Source organism: Macaca mulatta, chromosome 6 (genome assembly GCF_049350105.2).
Source record: "Macaca mulatta isolate MMU2019108-1 chromosome 6, T2T-MMU8v2.0, whole genome shotgun sequence".
Classification (NCBI taxonomy): Eukaryota; Metazoa; Chordata; class Mammalia; order Primates; family Cercopithecidae; genus Macaca; species Macaca mulatta.
The window spans coordinates 155,929,899-155,957,890 of NC_133411.1; the positions used below are offsets into that span (position 1 = coordinate 155,929,899).

At 38.7% G+C, this 27,992-nt stretch overlaps 1 protein-coding gene across 2 annotated transcripts in view; it reads right to left on the bottom strand.

Annotated features, from left to right (window-relative positions):
• The window catches only part of PPP2R2B (protein phosphatase 2 regulatory subunit Bbeta), a 464,171-nt gene extending 436,369 nt beyond the window's left edge, over positions 1–27,802 (bottom strand). For both annotated transcript variants that reach the window (XM_015141134.3, XM_015141148.3), the window contains exon 1: positions 27,506–27,802. In XM_015141134.3, coding sequence (XP_014996620.2) covers positions 27,506–27,579 — 74 coding nt within the window. In that variant the 5' untranslated portion in view covers positions 27,580–27,802. The remainder of the gene's footprint in view (positions 1–27,505) is intronic.
• Between the last annotated feature and the right edge of the window lie 190 nt (positions 27,803–27,992).

Here is a 27,992-nt window from a genome sequence, read left to right on the forward strand (position 1 = left end):
GACTTCTCATTTTTAGGATTCAGTAACCTCTTCTCCCTTCTTGATCCTGCAGGACCAAGGCTAATAATGATTTAGCTCCTGGTTACTGTACTATGCTTTTTAAATTGAAGAGTAACATGTATACAGAAAAGGCATTAAATGATTTTTTTTTCACCCATGTAACCACCACCTAGATCAAGAACTAGAACCAATACTCAAAAACACCTTTGGATTCCTACCTCAGTCATTCCCCATTTTATCCCAAAGCAAACACTATCGTGACTTCCGATATTTTGTTTTTGAAATGTATATCAATGAAGCAATACAGTATATTTTCATTCCTGTAAGCAATCCCTTATATAAATATCTCACAATTTACTTGGTCATTCTATTTTTTATGGATATTGAGTTGTTTTCATTTAGCGTTATTATCTACAGTACTGCTATGAACATTCTTATACATGTCTTTTGGTGAATATATGTATGTGTTTCTCTTGGATATATACTTAGTAGAATAGTTGGATTAACTGTATGTGTATAAGCAGTTTTAGTGGATTTGCCCATTTTCCAAAGTGGTTGTGATAATTTATACTCTCACTGGTCACATATGAGATTTTTAGTATCACAATATCCTTAACCACCATTGGTATTTTTAGTCCTTTTAATTCTAGCCATTCTGATCAGTATGTAGTGGTATTCCATTGTGGGTTTAATGTGCATTTTCCTGATAATAGAATTGACTACATTTTCAAGCACTTATTCTCTTTTTTGAAATGCCTGTCAAGTCTCTTGCCTATTGTTCTATTGAGCTGTCAGAGTCTTTCTTATTTGTAGTTCTTTATAATCTGATGTCAAGTCTGTTGGTAGTCACCTGCTTTGCTAACTTATTTTTCTACACTGTGGCTTGCCTTTCCAGTCTCTTAACTCTTTTTTTTTTTTTTTTTTTTGATGAATAGGAAAATTTAACTTTAATGTAGTCTAATTTATCAATATTTCCGTTAATGATTATTATCACTTTTTATGTCATTTTAAACATTTTAACCTACCTAAGGTTTTCAATATTTTATGTTATCTTCTAGAAAATTTAGTATTTTATTTTACACATTTTAAACATTTCATTTGAAATTGCTTTATGTGCCTGTGGTAGGGACCAAGATTATTTTTCCCCAAATAATTTCAAAATTTCTCCACACCGTTTATTGAAAAGACCACATTTTCTCCATTGCTCTGTAGTGTCATCTTTTCAAAGATTGGAAATCCACATAAATGTGTGTTTCTGGACTTTATTATATTCCATTGATTTATTTGTTTGTCCTATATCTGATACCCAGTATTTTAATTATTGAAGCTTTATAAGGTATCTTAATAGGTGGTGTTCCAGATTGAACTGTGTCCCCCTGCAAATTCATATATTAAAACCCTAACCTCCTAATGTGACAGTATTTGGAGAAAGGGTCTTTAAGGAGATAGATAAGGTTAAGTAAGGTTATAAAAGTGAGGTCCTAATGCAATAGGACTGGTATGCTTATAAGAAAAAGAAAAGATGCCAAAAGTGGGCACACATAAGGGAAAGGCCATGTGAGGTAACAGCAAGAAGGAAGCTGTCTGCAAGCCAAGAAGAGAGGCTTCACCAGAAACCCACTCTGCCAGCACCTTAATCCAGCCTCTGGAACTGTGAGAAAATCAATCAATATTGTTTAAGCCACACAATCTCTGATATTCTCTTATGGCAGCCCCAGCTGACTAATATAAGTGGTTAATTCCTGTACTCTTCTTCCAATTGTGTTGGCTGGCTTCTTGCCCTTTACATTTCTATATAAATTAAGAATTAGCTTTTCATTTTCCACAAAAACCATCCTGACATTTTTATGAGAATTGCATGTTGCTGTAGATCACCTAGGAAAGAATAAACAACTTTACAATGTTGAGTCTTTCCATCTGTGAACATGATATATTCCTCTAGTCACTTGTCTTCCTTACTTTCTGCTAATAAAGTTTTTTGGTATTGATGTTTTGAGCCTCTTTGCTTAGATTTATTCCTAAGTATTTGATATTTTGTTGCTCTTAGAAATGATATAACCCCCCAAAATCATTTTAAATGTTTGTTGTTATCATGTGAAGATACAAGTTCAATTTACATGTTAATTAGGTATCTGAACACCTTGCAAAATTACCTATTTATTCTAAATAGTTTGCCTATAAGTACTTTCATATTCTCTATGAAAATATCCCATTAAAATGTTCCCTTCTACCTGTAGCTTGCTGAGAGATTTTATCATGCATATTGATAATACAATTTTTAAAAATTCAGTTCTAGAACTAGCCTTTTAGTCCATTTACAATTAATGTAACTACCATAGGTTTATTTGTTTTATTTTGGCCTAGGAATGTATTTTTAACTTCTGAAATTTCCCTCTATTAGCTTGTAACTCATGAATTACTTTACCATTTTAAAAATATTGGTTGCACTAGAAATTACAGCATATATCTATTAATTATTAAAGTCTAATTTATATTAGCTATCTTACTACTTTCCCCAAAGTGTAAGAGAGCTTAAAAACTTTAACTCCCTTAATCCCTTCCTTCTGTTATTTGTTATTTTTGTCCCCTGTTTTAAACTTTACATGTTATTATTTCTGTCATTTTTTCCATCAACTTACAACACTTTTCATTATTGTTCACTCACTTCTGTATTTTAAATGCATGTTTCTCCTTGCAATAAATTATCTCATATTTTACTCATTTAAAAACATCTTTATTTTGCTTTTATCTTAAAGGTTATTTTATTAGATAGAACATTCTAGAGTGGCAGTTAGCGCCTTTCAGCATTTTAAAGCTGTGACTCTACTGTCTTTGGGGTTCCATAATTTCATTAAAAATTCAGCTGTCCAACTGTTTTTGTTTTAATGGTAGTATGTGTTTGTCTCGAGTTTTAAGATGTTGTTTCATTTCTTAGCAGTTCTACTATGATGTGCCTAGGCATAGTTATTTTTTAAAAAATTTATCTTGACTGGAGTTATAACAGTTCTTAAATCTGTAGTTCAATGGTTTTCATCAATTTTAGAAAAATCGCAGTCTGTATCTCCTCAAATATTGATATGGCTCATTACCTCTCTGTCATACTTCTTGGACCTCAATTAAAAATATGTTAACCTTTTTACTATATCCCATGTATCTTTTGGCTTTTTTCTCATTTTCTACGCTTTGTATTTAGGCACACAGACCAATGGAAAAGAATAGAGAACCCAGAAATAAACCCAAATACTTACAGTCAACTGATCTTCGACAAAGCAAACAAAAACATAAAGTGGAGAAAGGACACTCTTTTCAACAAATGGTGCTGGGATAATTGGCTAACCACATGTAGGATAATGAAACTGGATCCTCGTCTCTCATCTTATACAAAAATCAACTCAAGATGGATTAACGACTTAAACTTAAGACCTGAAACTATAAAAATTCTAGAAGATAGCATTGGAAGAAACCTTCTAGACATTGACTTAGGCAAAGATTTAATGACCAATAACCCAAAGCAAATGCAAGAAAAACAAAGATAAATAGCTAGGACCTAATTAAACTACAGAGCTTTTGCACAGCAAAAGGAACAGTCAGCAGAGTAAACAGACAACCCATAGAGTAGGAGAAAATCTTCACAATCTATACATCTGACAAAGGACTAACATCCTACAACAACTCAAACAAATCAGTAAGAAAAAAACAAACAATCCCATCAAAAAGTGGGCTAAGGACATGAATAGACAATTATCAAAAGAAGATACATAAATGGCCAATAAACATATGAAAAAATGCTCAACATCACTAATGATTAGGGAAATGCAAATGAAAACCACAATGTGATACCGCCTTACTCCTGTAAGAATGGCACTGGAACAGAGGTGTGTCTATTTTGTTTGGTTACACGAGTAAGTTCTTTAGTGGTGATTTGTGAGATTTTGGTGCACCTATCACCCAAGCAGTACGCACTGCACCATATTTATAGTCTTTTAGCTCTCGCCCCTCTCTCTCTCTTCCCCTTAAGTCCTCAAAGTCCACTGTAGCATTCTTATGCCTTTGCATCCTCATAGTTTAGCTCTCACATATCAGTGAAAACACAGATGTTTGGTGTTCCATTTTTGAGTTACTTCACTTAGAATATAGTCTCCATTCTCATCCAGGTCACTGCAAATGCCGTTAATTCATTCTTTTTTATGGCTGTGTAGTATTCAATCATATGTATATATACCACAGTTTCTTCATCCACTTGTTTATTGATGGACATTTGGGTTGGTCCCACAATTTTGCTATTGTAAGTTGTGCTGCTATAAACATGCTTGTGCAAGTATCTTTTTCGAATAATGAGTTCTTTTCCTCTGGGTAGATACCCAGGTGTGGGATTTCTGGATCAAATGGTAGTTCTACTTTTAGTTTTTTAAAGAATATCTACACTCTCCATATTGTTTTTCATAGTGGCTGTGCTAGTTTACATTCCCACCAGCAGTGTAGAAGTGTTCACTGTTCACTGCATCCATGCCAACATCTACTTTTTTAATTTTTTGAAAATTATGAGACCATGCCATAGTGACAAATGAAAACCTTAGGTTAAGAAAACAAATATTAAATACTCAAATTAAGAATGCAATCAATGGATTTAAAAGCTGCTGTACTATAGAAGTAGAGAAGATTACTGATCAGGAAGTCAGGCCAATAAGTATTTGGTCCTGGGCCTCCTTCTATTTTCAATTTCTACTTTTTCTCTTAATAACCACCCAGGCGCATGGCTTTAACTACCATCTACACCTCTCATTCTGTTCTCTTCCCAAAACTCATGGCCTATTTGATGTCACTCCATGGATGGATGATACATAGCTAAAGTTAATTTTACTCAAACAGAACTCTGATACCCTTGAATAGAGGCCCTTGAATATCTATTCTAATGTAGCAATCCAACAGTTACTAACATATTCTCCTATCCCTATTTTGTCATAGTAGTTTTAGGTGCCTGATATTTTGTTGTATTTCCTTTTTACAGTACAACTTCCCCCATTAGAACATAAGTTGCAGGCCAGGCACGGTGGCTTATGCCTGTAATCCCAGCACTTTGGGAAGCCGAGGCAGGTGGATCACAAGTTCAGGAGTTCAAGACCAGCCTGGCCAATATGGTGAAACCCCGTCTCTACTAAAAATACAAAAATTAGCCGGGTGTGGTGGTGGGCGCCTGTAGTCCCAGCTACTTGGGAGGCTGAGACAGGAGAATTGCCTGAACCCGGGAGGCAGAGGTTGCAGTGAGCCAAGATCGTGCCACTACACTCCAGTCTGGGCAACAGAGCGAGACTGTGTCTCAAAAAAACAAAACAAAACAAGCAAACAAACAAACAAAAAACATAAGTTGCACTGGAACAGAGGTGTGTCTATCTTGCTTGCTACTGTATGACCAGTACTCATAACTTAGTCTAGAACATAGTAACAAATATGAATGACAATTTGTGGAATGAACCTGAGAAGATACTCATAGCTAGACTGTACTTCCTTTTGCTTAGATGACTTCTGACTGGAATGGGGTTGGGAAGGTTGTAGGTGGTTTGGGATACAGACAGATGGTGGATTGGGAGGTGATGCATCCTCATTCTTTGCTATCTATAAGCCTACATAGCAAGTCAAGCCTTCATCACAGGGATGCCACTCATATTTCCCGATTGACACCATACTTAAACTTATCCAATTTACTAGCAATCCTATCAACTCTGCCTCCAAAACAATTGATCCAATATCTATTCATTTCTTTACAGCTTCTCTGCTGTTGCATTAATCCAAGCCTCTGTCCTTTCTTGTCCACCAACTGTGATAGCCTCTTATTGGTATTCCTGCCTCCTACTCTTGTTTCCCTATCATTTATCTCTACACAGCAACCAAATAGCTTAAAAATAAAAAAATTAAGTCCTTGACCTACTTTAAACTGCAAAGGTTTCCTATTACACTGAAAATAAAGCCAAGTTTCTTATCATGGTGTTTAAGGCCATATATGGCCTGGCCCCTACCTTCTATACTGACTCTGGCTTCATCATTCTTCCTCTTGCAAACTAAGCTCTAGCTACACTGCTCTGCTTTCTTTTATGCTAACAGAGTAAGCTCATTACTGCTTAAGGTCCCTTTTACTTGCTCTTCACTCTGTCTAGAAGATCCTCTCCCCTGATTTTTATATGGTTGATGACCTCATGTCCTTCAAATCTTCAGCTTCCTGGACCACCATATTTAACGGCCACTCAGTATTTCATTATCACACTATCCTGTATTATCTTCTTCACAATTTTTGTAGCTAACCCAAGTTATTTATTTAGAATATTTTTCCTATTATTGTTTGTTTTATTCATTACCATTTTCCCAGCATCTAAAATAATAGTGACCCATAATAAAATAATGACCCATAGTAGGTCCTTATTACTTATCTGTGGAATATTGCAGTGAATGACAATGAAAGGAATATACTCTCAAGCTCTCACACCACTGCTCTTCTAAATGTCACTTCTTTGGAATGAGTCCATGTTTATTTTTTCTTTACTTAAAAGGAAATAAGTAAAGTTTAAAATCCATGTTTTTTTTCCTTTGCCTATACCCTCTCTCTTCTTATAGAACTATTACATATTTCTTGTAATAATAATGATTGTATATGTTCAATTGACCTTTTATTCCTGTCAAGGTGCTAAATTATCTCATTTATTTATTACATCAACCCTCTGAATTAGATCCTATTATAATGTGCACTTTATAGATAAGATGTATGAGTTTTGGAATGTTTCCATTAGTTTCTCAAGACCACAAAACCAGGTAATGATAAGAAAGACTTTGAATGACTGATGACTGAAACTTTTTTAAACAACCCATTTGGTAATCAGTGATGGTGGTAGAAGGGGGAGATGTGGGGCAGGGAGGAAGAGGAAGGGAGAGAGAACACTTTATATCATGACAGCCAGATGAAACTTTGGTAGCAAACTCTTAACTCGGCTCATTTAACATCATTCCCAGAAGGAAGGTGCATTAGTTCGTTCTCACACTGCTATTGTATAAAGAACTGCCTGAGACTGGGTAATTTATAAAGAAAAGAAGTTTAATTGACTCACAGTTCTGCATGGCTGGGGAGGCCTCAGGAAACTTACAATCATGGCAGAAGGCGAAGGGGAAGCAAGGCACATCTTACATGGTAGCAGGAGAGAAAGAGAGAGAGTGAGGGGAGAAGGTGCCACATGTTTCAACCATTAGATCTCATGAGAACTCTATCACGAGAATAGCAAGGGGGATTGTGTCCCCCATGATCCAATCACCTCCCCCTAGGCCCCTTCTTCAACATGTGGGGATTACAATTTAACATGAGATTTGGGTGGGGACACAGAGCCAAACCATATCAGAAGGACAAACCAAAGTCAGGTCATTCACTCTGAATCCCTTTGTCTTCTGTTAGAATAACCCTCTAATAAGTAGACTCTAAAGACTTTGAGTTCAGGAAAATCAGAAAGACTGACTTTGCTAGACCATTTAATCTTGGGGCTTAGCTTGACCCATTTATTCTGTTATCTAAGAAACAAAATTACATGCAAAGTAGAAAGTCATTTACATCTGCCAAGAAGTTTAGTTTGAAATAGGAGAGAATGGAAAGAGAAAAATAGTTAAGAAAAGTCTTAGGAAGATAAAAACCTCAAAGACCAAGAGTCTGTCTTTATATAACTGCAAATGTTTTGATGAAAACTAAAGGAAAAAAAAAAGGTTGTGTCTAGATAATTGATTAAAATTTTAATTTTCTACCTGGTTATTTGGTACTATAAAAATATAATCATACTAAATCACTTCACAAAGTGTTGTAATATTTGTTGCTTTTTCTCAATGAATTTTCTTAGAATTTTCGTGTTCTATATTAATATTTTGTGGTATAAAGTACAGTGATTATTTTTTTAAATTTCCAACTTTCATTTTAAGTTCAGGGATACATGTGCAGGATGTGCAGGTTTGTTACACAGGTAAAAGTGTGCCATGATGGTTTGCTGCACAGATCATCCCATCACCCAGGAACTAAGCTCAGCATCTATTAGCTATTTTCTTCTTGATGCTCTCCCTCCTCCCACCCTCCACCTTCCAACAGACCCCAGTGTGTGTTGTTTCCCCCCATGTGTCCATGTGTTCTCATCATTGAGTTCCCACTTATAAGAGATAACATGCAGTATTTGGTTTTCTGTTCCTATGTTAGTTTGCTAAGGATAATGGCCTCCAGCTCCATCCATGTCTCTGAAAAGGACATGATCTCATTCCTTTTTTTGGCTGCATAGTATTCCATGGTGTCCATGTACCACATTTTCTTTATCCAGTCTATCATTGATGGGCACTTAGGTTGATTCCATGTCTTTGCTATTGTGAATAGTTCTGTAATGAACATGTACATGCATGTGTCTTTGTAACAGAACAATTTATATTCATTTGGGTATACACCTAATAATGGGATTGCTGAGTCAAATGGTATTTCTGCTTCTAAGTCTTTGAGGAATTGCCACACTGTCTTCCACAATGGTTGAAATAGTTTACCTTCCGACCAACAGGGTAAAAGCATTCCTTTTTCTCTGCAACCTCACCAGCATCTGTTGTTTTTTTGACTTTTTAATAGTAGCAATTCTGGCTGGTGTGAGATAGTATTTCATTGTGGTTTTGATTAAATGCAATTATTTTTATGCATTTGGAGAATTAACCCTGCCCTTAAAATCCATTGAAACATAGCATTAGAAAGACATTTTGTGAAATTTAGTAATGGCTTAATTTGTGTCTAGATTAGCAAGTGATGGAAACAGCAGAGAGGAAGTATGAAAAAGAAAATCAACAAATTCTATTAAGCTATTGAAATGTGTCAGAAATTTTGCTAACCACTACATGAATTAGCTCATTTAATTCCACATTAAACCTATACAGTCTTATCATGACTCAAGTTTTTAGATGAGCAAACTGTATGCCAGAGAGGCTAAGTAACTTTGCCCAAGTTAGCATGCAGTAGAGCCCAGGGAACCTGGGCAGTCTAATGACAGCTTAACCACTCCAGCATACAACTCTTGAAGGAACCCACAGTAGCTTCAGGAAAAAAAAAATATTAATATGTGCCTAAGATAGGCAAGTCACAGCAACAGGGGCAGTGGAATCAATTGTCTGAAAGAGTCTATACCACAGGCTTATTTAGGTAACCAGTATTCAAATCAGAAAGAGCTAAAGACAGAGTGACTTCTGGCATTATGATCCAAGAAAAACTTAGCTACATGTGAGTAAATTGTTAGGCAAAAAAAAGGTAGGATGGGAACTTATCCTTGAATCTCTGAGAGAGAGAAAGGGGTGTATGTGTGTGTGTACATATATGTATATGTATATATAGGTATGTAATTGTAAATATACATATGTACAAATATATACATAAATACATTTGTGTACTCAGGTTCTTTGTTTCCTAACATTCATTTTGGTGCCGAATGAGAATTTTACATTGGGATGTATGTGTGTGTACAAGTATGTGTTGAGTGAGCGAGAAACTTTTGTGTATCATGGGATATGTATCTATGCCATCTGTAGAATGGCATAGAATAGTACTGAAAACCACCAATACCCTAAGAGTGGTGTGAGGAGGGATGAGTCAGACCGGGAACAGCATTTCCTGACTGCCCACTCACAGGCACATTGCCAGAAGGTTTTATTTATTCTCCAGGTTCTAGTCTTCAGATTCATAAGAACAGATAATATTGATTTTTATGAGAATTAGAGTGATTAACCACAAGACTGTACTCTCCAGGGACTCTCTTTTATTTACCCTTGTTTACCAGCATCTAATACTCTGCCTGGTATAAAGTCAAGACCTAATAAATGTTTGTTGAGGGAAAGAGTAATAAATTTATGTAATGTTTTGTATTTATTAGATCAGTTCCTGTTGTAGAGTCATTGCCCTCCTGGGTTACGGAGAAACTGGCACTCAGATTGTGTTATGGGATACTTTTAGAACCAAGGTTCTTTGACCCATTAACAGACCCACTTCCTGGTATATTTTTTAGGGGTATATAGAGACATAAATTCAATAAACAAGAATTTATTGAGCTCTATTATTTGAACACTATCAGAGGGAACTGGGGATGGCTCATTGAACGAGCAGGCCAAATCCTTGTTCCCATAGAGCTTACATTCTTATAAGTTAAGCAACAAAATAAGTAAATGCATAACATGAATGGGTGATAAAAGCTATGAAAAATCAGGGAAAGGAGAATGAGTTTGATGGAGGAATACTATATAGTGTCCCCTGGGGACAGAATTCTCCAGGGCCTAGAATCAATTTAATGAGAATTTTAAGTGACATTATTAAATTACACTAAATACTTCCTTTATTAAATTACATTGATAACTTTTCAAAGATTTCAACTGCACCCAAATTATAAAGTTCTTGGGAAACTATTTTCTACTTTATGTTTAGATTTCTGTTCAATGAGTAGCTGGTGGGACAAAAGGATGGCAACAATGATCAAGAAAATAAACTTCTAGAGGAAACAAGGAAGGAATTATAATAGCCAACATATTTTGGGTACTTTCCCTATGCTGGTAAACACTTTATGTTCATTATCCTAGTTTATCACCAAATGATTTCTGTGCAATAGGATTATTCTTATCTCCCTTTTATGGCAAACAAGGCACAGTAAGATTCCGTAAGTTGCTCAACATCACTTAGCTAGTAGGTAGAAAATCCAGGATTGAACCCAGGTGGTCTGATCTAGGGCCAAATTATTCCCTTGTAGGATTAAGTAAACTGCCCCAGAATCCAAGTTTTCTAACTACTAAGATACACTGCTTCTTTTAAAAGTATAATGAAGTAGGAGGGCTTAAGTATTTGAGATTATTATTTTTTTTAAACAAAACTGCAATCCCCACCATGAAAAGATACAGTATTCCACGATGACCTTTCTATTCTTTGAATACTATATTGAATTTATTCTAGCCTTTGTCCAGTCCTCTGTGCTTGCAGTTCCCTCTGCCTGGAATGCTCGCCACTGGGCTCTTCGCGTTGCTGACCCTTTCCCATCAGTCAAGCCTCAGTTCAAATGCATCTCTTCAGAGATGCCTTCCCTGTCTGCCCAATTGCTGGTAGCCCATCACCCCTCAGTCACTACCATGATTTATCCTGTTGTTATGTTCTTCCCAGCCCTTATCACTATCTTAAAAGTTACTGATGTTCCCCATGGCTATTTTCCCCTACTAATATGCAAATGCCATGTTGTGGGTGGCGGTATTCATTGTAATTGGTCCAGAACCTGACCTCTGCCTGTACATCACAGAGGCTTCAAAAACACTGAAGAAATGAATGCTGTCCCTTGGGTCTGAAGACCCAGATAGATCCCAGCGGGCTCTACTTCTGTGCAGGATCATGCATCTGCCCACTATCCTGTGCAAAATTAGAGTACAAGATGGGAAAAGAGATATCTGCAACTGGGGCCTGAAAAATACTTACCAATAAGCACCCAAATGAGCCACAACTGCTCAGAAACCTACCATGGAGACCATCTATGAAGCCTACTTGCAGGAGGACCAATTTGGAGTCAATTTCTGCAGTTAAATGTATGTAAGTTCATCGTTTCAATTTTATCTGAATCTCCTTGTTCACGTCTTGTTTTTAGTTCCTACCTTAATTTGGACCTAATGCTTGTCATGATTAATCAGCCATTTCCTCCCACCAGAATGTAAGATGAGAGCAGAGATCCATCTGTGTTCTACAGCACTGTATACTCAGTGTCTAGAAGCATGCTCAACACATAGTAGGTGCTCAAGTAATACTTAATAAAGGGATGAACAAATGGCCCAACACTAAATTTCCTCTGTAGACAAAGGCAGGTGGAAGAGCAGAATGAAACATTTATTGAGTCCCTTCCAAGCCCCAGGCACTGTTTCAGATGCTTTTATGTATCTTATTTCATTTGTTTACCCTGTTAAGTGGCAAGCTTTGAGAGTCTCACTTATAAAAAGCTAGAATTCACAGAGTGAAGATGCCTTTCTTCTTCCTTGCCATAAAATTGGGTCTTGCTGGGCAAGTGGGTTTTTAAATGAACACTGGGTATCACTGGAAGCCTCAAACTTTAATCAGTTTGGTGAGGTCTGTGCCATGACCTGATAATGCTGTTTCCAATAAATAATTATTCAAATAAATAATTTTGTATGATACCCTAGCATATCTGAGGATCAACAGAGAATTGTAATGAGAGCCTTGGCCACCACCTCACCTATAGGATCACTTCCATTTATCATCTCAGCTCTAATTTATCTGAATCAAAGTTTAAAACACAATTTCCAAACAGAAGACTAGAAATAACTGCAAATAAAGTGAATTTGAAGGAGGCTGTTCCCAGGAGGTACAGAAAGCTTAGCGTAGGTCAGTCAGACAGGGACAAATGCAAGCTGGCACAGGGTCATGCTTGAGATTGGGCTGGAGAAATTGTAGGAGAACCAGTTCATAAAAAATGACTGTCCCAAATCCCCAGCCCTGAGCTCAAAACACTCAGACTTGGCCCATTACTTAGTGATGCTTCAGGGGCTCAGTGTGTGCAAACATGTAACATGTGCCCTGGCCCTGAATTACCCTGTTAGGTGCTCGGTGTGAGGAAGGTAGCACTTATGAGAACATTCTTGAAGGCTTAATAACAGCGGAGAGTCTTTTCAGCTCATTCTGTGTGTAAATAGGGCCACTTTCAAAGAAAGATGAGTTTCCTTTAAAAAAAAAAAAACTGTAAAATAATAGTGCCATTACACATGCCTCCCTCAGCCATTTAAAAATACCTTGAGGCTGGTTCTCTCCTGAGGGCTTAACAAGACACATGCTTGCCATGTAGTCGGTTCTTTATAGTGTATCCTTAAGGTGTTTTTCCCTCTTCACAGAGCTGCTACTCAGGTCAGCACATTGTTCTAAGGTATTCCCAGGAACGTCAGAAACAGTCAAACCACTTTGCTTGTAAGTACAGAGGCCAAAACACCACTGTAGAGTCCACAGGCTGGTTCAGTCCTCGTAGTTTACACTAATTCTCTGTGTGGTTTTGGGTAGCTCACCCGTGGTTTTGGGTTAACCTCTCCGCAAGATGGTGGGCAGGATCTAAAAAGGGCTTCCATGTCACTTCCAACTCTGGCTGTCTGACTTGATGAGGACTGTCAAGGGCCAGTGGGTGCCCTCCTTTCCTCACAGGCTACAGCAGCCATCTAGAAAATAGCTCTGTATACAGGCAAGGGAGAAAACTGACATCGTTCCTTTGCTTCTGAGTTCACCTGTAACATCCTTCCTTTAGCAGGTCTGCAGCTATGCTCTCTCCAACTGAGACTTAGAGAACTGGGCATTATAAACAGCACATATAATCCCCTTTTCTCTACCATCGTTGTTCCCTGGTGCTAAGTCCAGAGTTTCCATACCCTGAACTAGACATGGAAGAAGAAAGGAGACTACGCAAAGTTCAGCGGTGCCATTTTTTTTTTTTTAAACTTTGTCATCCTAGGACAAAGTTTCTTGAAATATTATGCTTCGGGTTTTTTCCTCAAAAGGCACTGGGGTACTTCTTGAAGATGGTGATTCTTGGGCTCAGCTCAGGATCTACTGATTCAGATCTTTAGGGGGCTGTAAGTCCCCAGATCTTCATTTTCTTTATTTTTATTATTTGCTTTTCATTCATTTGTTTAACTCTTTTCTAGCATATCTTCATGGTGTCTAACACCTCAGTGACAAAGCTTTGTTGATGACAGTGTGGGGGATTGCTTTGAGATCTTCTAATTAAAAGTGCTCTGGGACTACCCAGATTTTCGGTTACTGAGTACAAATCTGCATTTTAAGCCAAATACTGTAGATAATTCTTATTTATGGTAGCTAACATTTGGAAACTACTGTCCTAGAAAAAGGGAGACCAACTTTTAGCCTTTTGCTGCTACTAACCATGATGATTATTCATTCATCCAACAAAGATTTATCATTCACTACTATATGCCAGGTATAACAATGAGCGAAAACACAAAGAACCAGTTCTCACGGAGCTAGCAGTCTAGCAAGAGAAAGAAATGATAAACAAATACATAATATGTCAAGTAGTAAGAAAATATAGGGAGTGAGATGAAGGGTAAGTGGTGGGAGGTACGCTTTTCAGACAAAGTAGGCAGGAAGGCCTGTATGTAGGATGATTGTGCAAAGACAAAAGAAGTGAGGAAAAGAACCATGCGGCTGAGGGAAGAGCGTTCCAGGCAGAGGGAGCCACAAGTAGAAAATCCCTTTCCTTTGCTATGACCTGGTGGTGTTTTGGCCTCTGTACTTACCTGCAAAGTGGTTTGACTGTTTCTGACATTCCTGGGAATACCTTAGAACAATGTGCTGACCTGAGTAGTAACTCTGTGAAGAGGGGAAAACACCTCAAGGATACACTATAAAGAATGGACTGCATGGCAGGCATGTGTCTTGATAAGCCCTCAGGAGGAAACAGAGGTGTACATCCCCCAGGAGAGGGGATGTACGTGGTCTGTTTGAAGAACAGCAAGGAGGCCAGTGTGGCTGAAGTGAGGTGAGTGAAGAGGAGAGTTAGAGGAGATCAGGGGCTAATATCTTGTAGCTTGTTTGCATTATTTCTAGGCTGCAGAATAATACTATACAGTCTGGATTGTGGAACAATGATTTGCGGTGATAATATGTTATACACCTGTTTATTAGTCTTTTGTCCTTATTTATGCTGTAACTCCCTGTTCCTGGCTGAACTCCTAAGACAACCTAAAATAGGTCTTTTGCTTGAGAATTGGGGCAAAGAGTAAGAAAGCTTTGGGAGGGAGGTGCTGTGGACTAAACTGTGTCTCCCTGCAAAGTCATAGTTTGAAGCCCCAACCCCCAACATTATTAAATGTGGCTGCATTTAATAATAGGGCCATTAAGGAGATAATTATGGTTAAATGAGGTTATTAGGGGTGGGACCTTAATTTAACAGGACTGGTGGTGTTTTTGCAAGAAGAGAAATGCAGAAAAAAGACCGCACGAGGACTCAGTTTAGAAGGCGGTCATCAGCAAGCCAAGGAGAGAGGCCCTAGGAGAAACCAGCTTGCTGGCAACTGGATCTGAGACTTCAGCCTCCAGAACTGTGAGAAAATAAACTACTGTTGTTTAAGCCACCCAGACTCTGGCATTTTGTTATGGCAGCCTTAGTGAACCAATACAGGATGGTAGGGCCAGGAGGTCTTCATTTAATTATTCACCCATTTACTTCCTCAGTCTTTGCTGCATGCCCAGTATGTGCAAGGCACTGTGCTACTTCTTTGCATGCATTATTTTATTTAATCTCACAGCAATACTGAGGTAAATTTTATGACCATCACCTTACAGATAAAGAAACAGAGGCTTAGCTAGGGGCAGTCAGTTGGCCAGGGGACATGTTGGAGCTTTTATTCAAATGCAGGACTGTAACAGTAAAGCCTGTGTTTTCCTTCCATCTCAGAAGTGGGAGAACAGAGGTGTGGAGTCAGCCTACCTGGGTCTAAATCCCACCTCTCCTGCTTGCTAACTATGTGACTTTGGGCAACTTAATTATCTTTCTGGGCCTTGATGTCTGCATCTGTAAAATGAGCACAATAAATGCTTTCCATTAACTAGGCTGTAATTAGCACTAAGTGAGCTAATACATTAAAACACTCACAACAGGGCTAGCCACCTAAATGCTTATTATCACCCTGAAGTCATAGGGCCCTGCTTGAAGGAATTTGAAATCTTTCGGCTGTACAGAATATGAAAACTCTCCTCATTCTCATGTAGAGTTTTCATGTGGAAAGGGCCTCAGGTTTCTTATTTGGTAGTTCCAAGAACTAGATTTCAGTGCAATGTAAAGACTTAGGCATACTTGGCATTGTCCAGAAGTAGAATGGCCAGGTTTGAGAGGGGGTGATCTGTCTGTTGCTATCTGGTCAGGAGTGTTGCGAGGAGGTTCAGGGCTCCTGTGAAGGACTGGCATAGAAGAATTCAGAAGTCTTCTCTTGCATAGGAATTTTATAATTCTTTCTAATGGGATGGGAATAGGTGTGCTACAGGACTGGCGCAGCTCTGCTTTCCTTGCACAATATCTTTTCTTTCTTTCTTTCTTTTTGTTTTTGTTTTTTAAACTGAATTGTGTTGCCTTTAGACAGGGCTTGAACTCACAAATTCACAACAGATAGTATCATGCTTTTTTTTTTTTTTTTTTTTTTTTTTGGTTCATGCTACGTGCTTAGCTTCTGCAGGAGTTTACATTTGGGGTTCCGACTCCCATGCTTAAACATCCTGTCATCTGGGTTATAGGACAATGAAAAGATTATTAATTAAGGTAGATGTGGCATCCTAACCTTGGCTTGTAAGAGTGACTGTTGGTCAACTCCCCTGAGAGGGCTGCCTTGCTGTTTCTATAGGAATATATGCAACTGAGCATATGCACAATTCTTTCTGGAGGCTTTGACGCAGCAGCTATATCTTGCTGAATAAACATGATATGAAAACATTCTTAGTGGTTCTGTCCTAAGACTGCCTTTCCTTTTCTTCCAAACATCATGCTCTTGTAAGTGGTCTGCCTGGAAGAGCACACTCACCCCTATGCCTGGAATGTTTACTGCTACTTCCAAACAGAACAGAATGTGTTTCTGCCACTGCTCATTGAGAATAAAAAATTCTTTGTCTGGATGTCAAGACAATAAACAGGTTTCCATGTTTATAAAGCAGTTCTATTCAGATACAGTCACAGATAGACATTCAGGAATTTGAGGGCACACCTACAGCCATTTACAACTCTACATAATGTAACAGTAAGGAGTGTTTCTAGTGACCACTTATCTCTGTTTTGTGTGTTCTACCCCTTAAAATATATTCATGTACTGCATAATGACATTTTGGTCAATAACCAACCACATATACGATGGCGATTCCATAAGATTTTCAAATTGTATTTTTAGTGAAGCTTTTCTACGTTTAGATATGTTTAAATATGGAAATACTTACCATTGTGTTACAATTGCCCACAGAATTCAGGACTGTAACATGCTGTACAGGTTTGTAACCTAGGAGCAATAGGCTATACCATATAGCCTGGGTGTGTAGTCAGCCCTATGATCTAGATTTATGTAAGCACAGCCTATATTTCCCCAATGATGAAACTGCCTAACATGCATTTCTCAGAACATATTCCCATCATTAAGCGATGCATGACTGCGTGCTAATCCGCTCTTAGCTCTTCTAATGTATTTTCCTCACAGCAGTCACACAAATCTTTTCATGCAGCAAATATGATATTTTCTTTTTTTAAAAATGCACACCCCTTGATAATTTACAGTTGTTCTCTGGCTTAAGATGAAACTCTGTAATTTACGTTACAGAGGCACACAGGGTCACATCACTTGATAGGCTCATTTCCACTGTACCCCATGTTGGTCTCTGTGCTCCAGCTACAATGACTTTCCCTCAGAATCTTGCTTTCACCATGACCCTCTGGGGACTGGAACTTGCAAATGTACTCTCCTTTGCCTAAAATATCCTCTCTCTCATTCTTCCTAGTTAAGTTTGACTCATCCTTCAGATCTCAGCTCAAGTGACACTTCTTTAGGGAAGCTCTCCTGATCTTCCTGTGCATAACAAAGCCTCATTAGATCTTGTCCTAATGTCATATCCTCTCCATTGCTGCATTTGTCACAGTTTACATTAATTTATTAGGTTAATTTATTTGCCTACCATAATAGCAGGAGCCATACCTATTTTTACTACCTGTGAACCCATCGCCCAGCTAATATCTGACACATAATAGAGATGTTCTTTATGTGTGTGTTTGTATTTTTTGAATAAATGAATAAATAAATGAATAACTGCTCTTGCAAGGCAGTTCACAGAATACTGAATTTGCTCCCAAAATTTCCCAAAAAGTGACATTCTCATGTATCAACAATAAGATCCAGAGCAGGCTTTCATACATATCTTCAAAGTCATACATTTATTTGCCTCCTGTTTGCTTTTTCTACTAACTGTGCTTTTGCAGACACTTTTGAAGATAAAGGCCTTGGCCCTCTCAGCCCATCTTTTCTCTCAGTTCAGTCTGCCAGTGAAGAAACAATGACTCAGAAAACTAATGAGCCAGTCTCTCTAACGATGGCAGTGATTTCACTGCCGGTGATTTTTCTATTAGATTTATAAAATTGAGTCAAAATGAAGGAATTGCCTTGGGGCACAAAAACCAAAGACAAAAAATAGATCCCGAAACACAAATCAAAACAGCACTGATCAGTGTGTGTTACAGGCAAACACCAGTCAAGGTGATGCAGGTTGAAAGAGTCAAAGAATGAAAACAGGAGCCTCTTTTGCTGGGAACAAGCAAAGTGGGAGGAACCCCAGATTTGCAATTGAAGAAGCTTGATGTCATGCTGGTAAGACCCAGACCTGTCAGTGTAAGTACAGGTGCCATCTATTAGGTGGCTACCAGGCACATTGCATTCAATGTCTTGATTCTTACAATTAAACATGAAAAGGAAGCATTATTACTTCTATAAAGTTGAAAAAAAAACACTCAGAGGATAAATCACTATAAGTCATAATTAAAACTCTAGTTTATCTGATTCCAAAGTGAAAGGCATTTGCAACCAAATATTTCATCTCACAAGTCCTCCCTCACTCTTTTCACCTGTATAATGTGGATAATACTATGCAGACTTGGGATAATCATCCTCCTGTGATGACACAGGGAGAATGCCTGGTGCTCAGTTAGTTTTTATTAAACTTGAGTATCTGTCCTCCCTCTGCTGAGTTCCTTATGGATTATATTAGAAACTCCTGAAAATGGGTTACCACTTCTAATTTAATATGGGAAGATTTAAGAGGGGGATATACTTCCCAAAGCACATACCCTTAATCTGATGCCAACATCACCAAGTTTCATTATATTGTCGTTTGACTCTGAGGCATAGCAGGATTAGTCAATTTCTCAAGGGGATATCACGTGTGAAGAGGACTGGAATCTAGATGACTCTGAACTGCAGGCCCAGAATTCTTCCTATCACCACGTTGTATCAAAACACACAAATGTAGAGAGGGATAGGGAGAGATTTGTTAAAGGACACACATTTATAGCTGGATAGGAAGGATAAGTTCCAGTGTTCTATACCACTGTATGATGACTATAGTTAACAGTACTATATTAGCTTCAAATATCTGGGAGGAGTATATTAAACATTTCTAACACAAAGAAAGGATAAGTGTTTGAGATGATGAATATGCTAATTACCCTAATCTGATCACTGTACATGGTAGGTGTCAAAACATCACAACATATGCCATGAATATGTACAATTATTTGTCAATTTTTAAAAAGTTTCTTAAACTCCACCCCCCAAAATGTACAAAGGCCAAGAACTGATTTCTGGGGCCTCTACTAATATAAAGAGTATTAATAATAGCTAATTTTTATTAAGCTCTTAATTTGCACTGGGTAATGCACATCTACTTGGTATGAATGATCACATTTACTCACCAAAGCACTTGTCTGATATATACAACATTTCCCTCCCTTTTTATAGATGATAAAATTAAAGGCCAGGAAATAAAATGACTTTCTGTATATTAGGTAGATGTTTTCGCCAATACCTGAATATAAACTCTTGAAGCAAATTCACAGCTACCTTGAAGCAAATAAGTGCTCAACATAGTTTCACTGAACTCTTAGGTAGATGACAGTGCCTTGATTCTTCCCACGGCAGGTACTTTTCTGCCAGATATCAGAAGCCTTCACCAAAAGTAACCTCTTTTCAGCTGCAGATTTACTGTCATTTTAGAGAGATTTTCTCCCAGAGCCCTTCCCTTGAGCTTTTAGTATATTTCTCTAGGCTGGCCATTGCTGAGTTCTTACCTCTGACTGTAGAGAAGATTCACTTGGGGAAGCTTAAAAACTGAGATTCCGGGGGCCCAGTTCCAGGGGATGTAATTCAATAGGGCTGTGGTAGAGATAGCTCTGTGTATTTGCCGAGGTGATTCCCATGCATAGCCAGGGTTAAAACCTGTTAGAGTTGTGTGCGTACGCCTTTTTCCCTCTTGCTAGTCACTGTACCTTAAAGTACAGATGAGTGTTTTTTTTCTTTTAATTATCCATGTGCTAAGAACAATGCCTGAAATGTTGTAGGCAGTCTTGTAGGGCAGCAGAGAGCCTGGACTCCGGACTCAGGCAGTGTGGGTACACACCCTGATCTATCACATTTTGGCTGGGTGGTTTTTGATAGGTTACTCAGTCTTTTTGTGCCTTATCTGCTCATCTGTAAAATAGGGAAAATGAATAGTACTTATCTCATAATATTTTTGAGAGATAGTAACTGTAAAGTACTTAGCACAAGGCCTGGCAAGTAATGAGCCTACAATAAATGCTAGCTTTGTAGGTAAGCAAAACATTTAATGGACTATCCTTTGTTATTGCTGTGGTGAATGCAGTGGGAAATACGAAAGAAGAATGTGACGCCCCATTCGTTGACTATTCACAGCCATTATGCTAGGTGTTTTACAACACTTTTTTTCACTCTCATAACAATACTTCGATATATTATCATTAGAGAAGGAAATACACCAGTTGAGTAATGGAAGGTCATCCAGCAGGTAATTAAGAGTGCTGAGATTGGAATTCAGGTTTGTCTAGTTTTGAAACCCATTTCCCCCACTTTATTCCTAAGACTTAATGTAAACATTCCCTCATATATTCGTGCTTTCAATCCACAAATATTTATTATATGTTTGATATGTGGGAGAAACTGTTCTGCCTACTGGAGATATAGAAATGTACAAAACAGAGAAAGCCTCCGCATTCATGTCACGTACATTCTATAGTGGGAAAGACAGGCAACAAACAAGTTAAGAGATGTATAACAGGTCAGGTAAAGATAAGTGCTATGAAGGAAAAATAAACAGGGTAAAAGTAACCGGGGGTGGGAAAGGAGGCAGAGAGAGAGAGAGAGAGAGAGAGAGAGAGAGAGAATCTTGAGAGAAAGGGAGTGAGCATGTGTGTGTGTGATATTTTACATAGGAAGGCCAGGAAAGGATGCTCTGGTGAAGAAACATTTGAGTGATGGATGTGATAAGATGCAATTGGATTCCTGATATTTTTAAGAGGTGAAGCCCAAAGGATTTACCACAGAATAGGAAGAATGATATGAGAGAAAGAAGGAAATTGAGGCCGGCTCCAAGGTTTTTGGCTTGAGTCTCCAGGAGAACAGAGTTCCCTCTTACTTCCTAGGCTGGAGAAGAATTCTGCACAAACAGGGTTTTTTTTTCAGGAGGGAAATCAACAGGTCTGTTTTGAGGTCTCTACTATGCATCTGATTGGAAATGTTGGCTAGGAAGCTGGACGTACAAGTCTGCAGTTTAGGGGAGAGATTGGAGCTGGATATAGAAATTAAATCAATGATATATAAGCCCATAGGAGTGGATGAGATCACTTATGAGCAAGTATACGTTAAGGAGAGGACTGATTCCTGGGCTTCAATGTTTACAGGTTAGGAAGATGATAAGGAACTGGCAGGGAGTCTGAGACTACAAGGGAGAGAGAAACAGAGAGAAAGAGTGCGTCTTGAGGCCAAGACAAGAAACCCCTTCAGGAAGGACAGAGCAATCATCTGTCGGTGTTGCTGAGGGCTGCAGTGGGAAGAGGACTGGAAAAGCATGACTGAACTCTGCAGTGTGGTGGTCATTGGTGACTCTCACAAGTGCAATTTTGGTGGCATGATAGAAAGCGCAAATCAGAGGAGCAGTGGCAACAGTGAGTGTGGATGACACTTTCAAGACATTTTTCTGAAAAGAGGAGCAGGTGATGGGGCAGCAGGTGAAGGAAGATACAGGCTCGTGAGATCAGTGTTTAAAATGAGATGATTTATAGCATGTGTGTGGACTGTAAAACATGACCCTGTAGAGAGAAAAACCTTGGTGCTGGCAGAGTGGGAACAAGTGCAGGAGTGATGTGCTTGGGTAAGACAGAGGGGAGGTGACCCGGCTTAAAGTGGAGACTTGGCCTTAGATAAGAGCAGGGATAATTTATGCATTGTATATACAATTCAAAAAATATGTTTCAGACGTAAAGCGATATCAAACAATGTAAGGTTTTTGCCTTACTTAATTCTTACAATAACTCCTTGAGTTGAACATTACTATTTCTATGTTACAGAGAAATGCTGTGCGCACTTGGAAAAGACTTTAAATGTAGGTGTGCATTTATAAGATGAGAGAGATGGATGAGAAAATGAGTAGTCAGGGAAAGCTGTGGGTGGATGTGCGTTTGACGTGGGCTATGAAGAGTGGGTTGGTTCTAAATATGTGAAGGGGACTGAGAAGAGAATTTCAAACACTTGAAAAATAAGAATCCATAAATATGAAAAAGGCACAAAATATAGTAGTAATGAATCCATTCTTAGCATGTACCCTGGAACCAGACTGCATGGGTTCTAATCCTAGCCCTTGCATTTAACAGCTGTGTCAACTTAGACTAGTTATTTAACTTGTCTGTGACTTGGTTTTCTCATGGATAAAATGAGGATAACAGTGTTGACCTTATAGAATTGTTAGGGACACACACACACACACACACACACAAACACATCCATACCTACATTGATATACACATGGTAAAATTGTGCCTAGCAAATAGTATGCGTTCTATGTTTTACTTATTCTCGTATTATTATTATTTATAATATAACAAAGAATTAGAAAAATATGATGCTATTTTTCCCTCTGTGTGTGTGTGTGTGGACTTCCAGCAAACACGCTTCCAGTGTCACTAAGATACTTGCTTTAAGATATGTCCTCCTCTTGAAGGAGCATTGTTGATAGAATATGGGTCAGTTTGTTTATTCACTCTCCCATTGAGTCCTTCATTTAAGAAGGATTTCTTGAGCATCTACTCAGAGTCAAGCTCTGTACTAAACCAGGATGCCAAGACTGAAGATGAGTAGGGCAGAATTCCTGTGCACAAGTTGCTGCTGGCCACTCAGGAGACAGACATGTAAACAGACTGTTTCAATGTAATCTGAAGGCTGTTCTCATACTCAGAAGGAAATGTGCAGTGTGATATAAAGATTAAGAGTACCGATTTGGGATTCAGAGAATTTGGACTTGAGTCTTGGCTCTACCACTTCACTAGCTGTGGTCCTGAGTAGGTTGCATCCGAGTCAGTTTCCTCATCTATATACATGGAGATAATGGCGTTTAATAAGAGAGACTGTTGTGAGGAGCAAATGAGATGGCACAGGCACAGCCCTTAGCACACAGCCAGTGGTCCACAGGGTCCCTGGTGCGGAAGCTGCTGCTTCTTATTTCTTCTTTCCACTCTCCTTGTGGTTTGTGTGACTCATAATAACAACTTCATTTTTGGAGTTGTTGAAGACATCTTCCTAGAAAGACTTGACTCAAGCTGAGTTTTCAAGCATGGGGAGAGATTTGCAGAATGGAAATGAGAGAAAGACAATTTTGGGAAAGGAAGAAGCACATGGCAAGTCATACTACCCTTGTCCCTTTAGGAAAAGAAAGTGTCCCTACTGATTTGTTAGATAACAATAACAGGCCCTCCATTGCCTGGTGCCAAATTAGATCCACCAGAAAGTATCAGGCAAGGTTCCTTGTACTTCACTGACTCTCTCTTTTCTGTTTTGTTTCTTTTTTTTTTTCAGATGGAGTCTCACTCTATTGCCCAGGCTGGCGTGCGTTGGTGTGATCTCGGCTCACTGCAACATCTGCCTCCCAGGTTCAAGTAATTCTCCTGCCTCAGCCTCCTGAGTAGCTGGGACTACAGGTGCCCACCACACCCAGCTTAAATGGCTTCTTTATAGCTATGATTGGAATTTTGTTTCTGCAATTCTGATACCACTTCTGTGGATGAATCCTCCCCTACCAAGGGGAAGGTGTTATGTGCTTCGTTAATGAGGTCCACAGAGAAGGAAGTCAGTCCAATCCTCTTCGCAAAACCCTGATTATGGATCTGCACTATTTGGTTGCCCTGGCTTCTGTTTGTATCTTCTTATTTCAAGTTAAAGAACACTATAATAAAACTAGTTCCTTAAAGTATGGTTACAGAAGGCTCCCCAAGCCACAATGATAAAAACAATTTTTGTGCATGTAGGTGTGAATGCTTTTCAGAATATTTTTCACATATGGTTTTGGAAATTTATCCATACAACAGCCTTGGTATTTGTCATCTTTCATTCAACAAAAATTTACTAAGCACCTATAATGTGCCTGGTATTGTTCTGGTTCTGGAGGTGTGACAGTTACACATGGGTCCTGCTTCCAGTGCAGCAGGGAGGCAGACACTAACAAAACAGTCACATTGGTTTCCCCATAATGACAAATTAGCGTAAGTGCTTTGAAGTAAGAAATCCAGTTCTTTAAGAACTGTGATCAGCTGAGGGTCAGGATTGCTTCTGAGCTTGAGCTGAGAGTTGAAGGTTGGAATTTACAAGGCAAGGGGGCAGAAGGAAAAGAGAAGCAGCCCAAAAGTCTATGGTGGGAGGGAGAATGTTGAGGAACCGAAGAAGGCCTGTGTATCTGGGGGTCAGGCAAGATAGAGTGTATTTGACACCAGTCAGGAAAGTCAGGCAGGGTCAGAATATGCAGATCTCGCAGGCCACAAAACCACAGAGAGGTTTCAAATGTGAGTTTTTGTGTTTTAGAGTGTGTGGTGGTAAGATAATCATATTTTTAAAAAATTGTTCTGACAACTACATGCAGAACCAAATCTCCATCTAATGGATGAAAAAGCAGGCTTGAGGGCTCAGAGTGAGGGAGGAAAGGGAAAAGGAACCAATAGTTGTGAACCATATATTGTTGATTTACCTTATATACAAATCTGTTTCTATATATGATGTGCTTAGATAATGCCTTTGATACACTAAATACAAGTGAACGCTGGTTATTACTATTATTATTATCACCCTGGTATTTCATTCTGAATGTATTTTTTTGCAACTATCCTGTGGAGTATTGTTATATATATTTTAAAATGAGGAAACTAAGAGACGTTAAATAACTTCTCAGTATCTCTCAGTTAACATGTAACAGAGCTAAGATTCAAAGCCTATGGCCTTCCTGAATTAAAAAAAAAAATGATAAAGAGAAGTTGGGAAGACAAGCCAAGTTTTCTAATTAGGATGGTTCTATCCCCTAAGAAGCCCAGAAATTGTTGAAACTCTTAAATTTGTTCTAGAGTTTCTCTTAAGGAGATTGTTTGGGTTATTTGTATTTATTTGACTTTCACAGAGATATTCACACATTATTCATTCTGCACCTTTTCAAATTAATAAAATGTGAAGTTCACAGCCATATTTTTTTCTAGTATAGACTACAGGGTGACACGATTGCCAATGATATAAACACACACACACACACACACACACACACACACAAACACAACCTCAGGCGTATTCTGATATTTTTTTCCCCAGACAAACTTTAAGTAAGTATAACTAGTTTCTGGTGACACAGTGATGTGTCTGAGGAAACCACTCATTGCTTAAGGTAATGTGAAAAATAAAGCAAACTTCAATATCTAAGAAAACACATGGGCATGGGACTCAAAAACAGACGGCACCTATCATGTGCAGAGCATTACAAAGAACTTTATTCAATGGTCACATTTCATCTCAGCATCCTTGTTATAGCTAAAACTGGGCATAGAGCAATTAAGTGACCTGGCACTGCTTCCTTGGCACCTTGGCACATAACTCATGTCTTTTCCACTGTGTCCCAGAGCCTCCTCCATGATGTTAATGTTTGACAAATGCTATTTTCCTTACCCATTGTCTTTATCAGGTTTACAACAAATTTAAATACATGCCATTCTACCCTCCCATCCTGAAATCTGGTGATCGTGGGTGAAGCAGAAATTGTTTTGACATAAGCAAAATGGGGTTTCCATTTTAATGAAATAAATCAGTGAAATTCAATTTTCACAAACAACTTTAAAAGTTCTTGTTGCAGTGGTTTTTTTCTGTATGATATAGGATGTTTCGTCTGATTAATACACAAGACAGCAACTGAGTAGACCAAGAGTTTAAATTTTCAAAGTCTAAGCAGGCAGGAGAGGACAAGAGAACCAATCAGAAATACAAAAGTCATCTAGGCAGTTTCTCTATGGCTTTAGATCTTTAGTATTGGAAAAGTTCTCCTGGAGATTTTGGTCCCTGCCATTCTTCCATTCCTCTCCTCCCCTCAATATGGATAAGGACTTACTAAGTTTCTCTCCACGGGGAAGAAAAGATTTCTCAGTGAACCATTTCCTTTTGCCATCAATACATTTTTAAAGGGAAATATCCAACTGTAAAAAAAAAAAATCTACGAGATATCAATGTCTAGGAAAAATACCACCCTCAGTCTCAATTCAAGGGTGATCCCAAATGTTAACTCCCTTTCCTGAAGGTACTAATAAAAAATTACCTTATGGTATAATGCATGCTTCCTTCATTTTAAACACACAGCGCCCAATCTCAGGATTCTACTTGGAGGATGAAGACAAGAGTGAGTTTTCGGAAGAGGCTTGTCGCCAGCTCAGTTCCAAGACAGTGTGGCTAGACATGAGTTGGAGTCACAGCACCTCACCATCCTCAACCCTTTTCAATCAAATACCACTAGCAGGACAATCCTTAAGCCTTAAAAATGCCCAGCCAGTTGCTTTTCTTGAAATTGTTCTTTTTCTAGGATATGTCAGATCTAAAACACAGGCAAATCACATATAGAAGGCATATAACCAGCTTCTGACTATAGAAATGTTGAATTCTGCAGTGCTTAGTTGAAGGGGAATTGCCAGAATGTTTGCAAGGCACACATACACGTATGCATAGCATGCTAGGTTAGAAGGCAGCAGAGAAGGTCCCCAGAAAAAAACAGGAACTGGGGAAGGTGTAGAAGGCTCAGCCTACCCTCTCTTTAAAGTATTAACTTAGGACCCCCAGAAACCACATTTCCTGTAGGTGCCGAAAGTCAGCTGTGTTCTTACTGCTCTGTAACCCAAGTACAGACTCCAAGTGAACCAGTCCAACAATCAACAGTCCCTAGTGATGTACTAAGCTAATTCTATTTTGCTAATTGCTTTCTTGGGCATGGACCAAGTTATCAAACAGACAGTGACAAAACAGAGAGCTCGGAAAGATGTATGTGGCAGCACCTACTGATTTTTTTTTCCTTGACACGAGTTCCAATGACTTGTTTGCATGGTAAATGAAACAAGGAAAATTGGCAAAATATTTCTGAGTTATTTTCCAATTAGCTGTGTCAGCTTTGAGATTACCTTTGCAACATTATTCTGCTTTTCAGAAAACACTTCCCTTTCCTTGTACAAGACAGACTGATTTTAGAAGCAGATCTAAGTCTGTCGGATATAAGCTTTTGCCAGGAATGACAGTCACCTAGTAGCTACAGAAAGCAGCATCAGCAGAACCTGTGGGAAGTCAGACATCAGCCCACTTTTCCCACCCACCCACCAAGATACTCTCCCTCTCTGGTCTGTACCTTCCGTGTGGCAGCTGGAAGAAAGGATGGTGTTCGGAGGTCTGAAGATGTAAGGCAGGTAACGAGAGAAGCATTTCATCTTCCAAATAAAAAATAAAAATCTACATAAAAAAACAGTCTCCTGAATCCATAAGGATTCTCTCGGCCTTTTAAGCTGGCTACATCACCAATATGTTTATGTAGGTTCTTTCCCAGATTTGCAAAGCTGGGGTGCCCGAGGAATAACTGGCGATGGGTCCCATTTTGCCATCAGCGCCAGGAAGCACTGCCTTACATTTCTGCATGCAGCTCAAACTCAGAAGCCCCCAAGCAAGCCGGGATATAGCCTCTTCATTGGCTGAAGCTCCTCCGAGCAGGATTTGCTGAGTAAGTCAGTCCTGCCTGTAAACACACGCTGAAATGCTCTGCCTGAAACCTCTACCTTTTCCCATGTGGTGAGTTTCTCTTTTCGCAAGAGAAATCCAGCAGGATATGGGAGTAGTGAGGA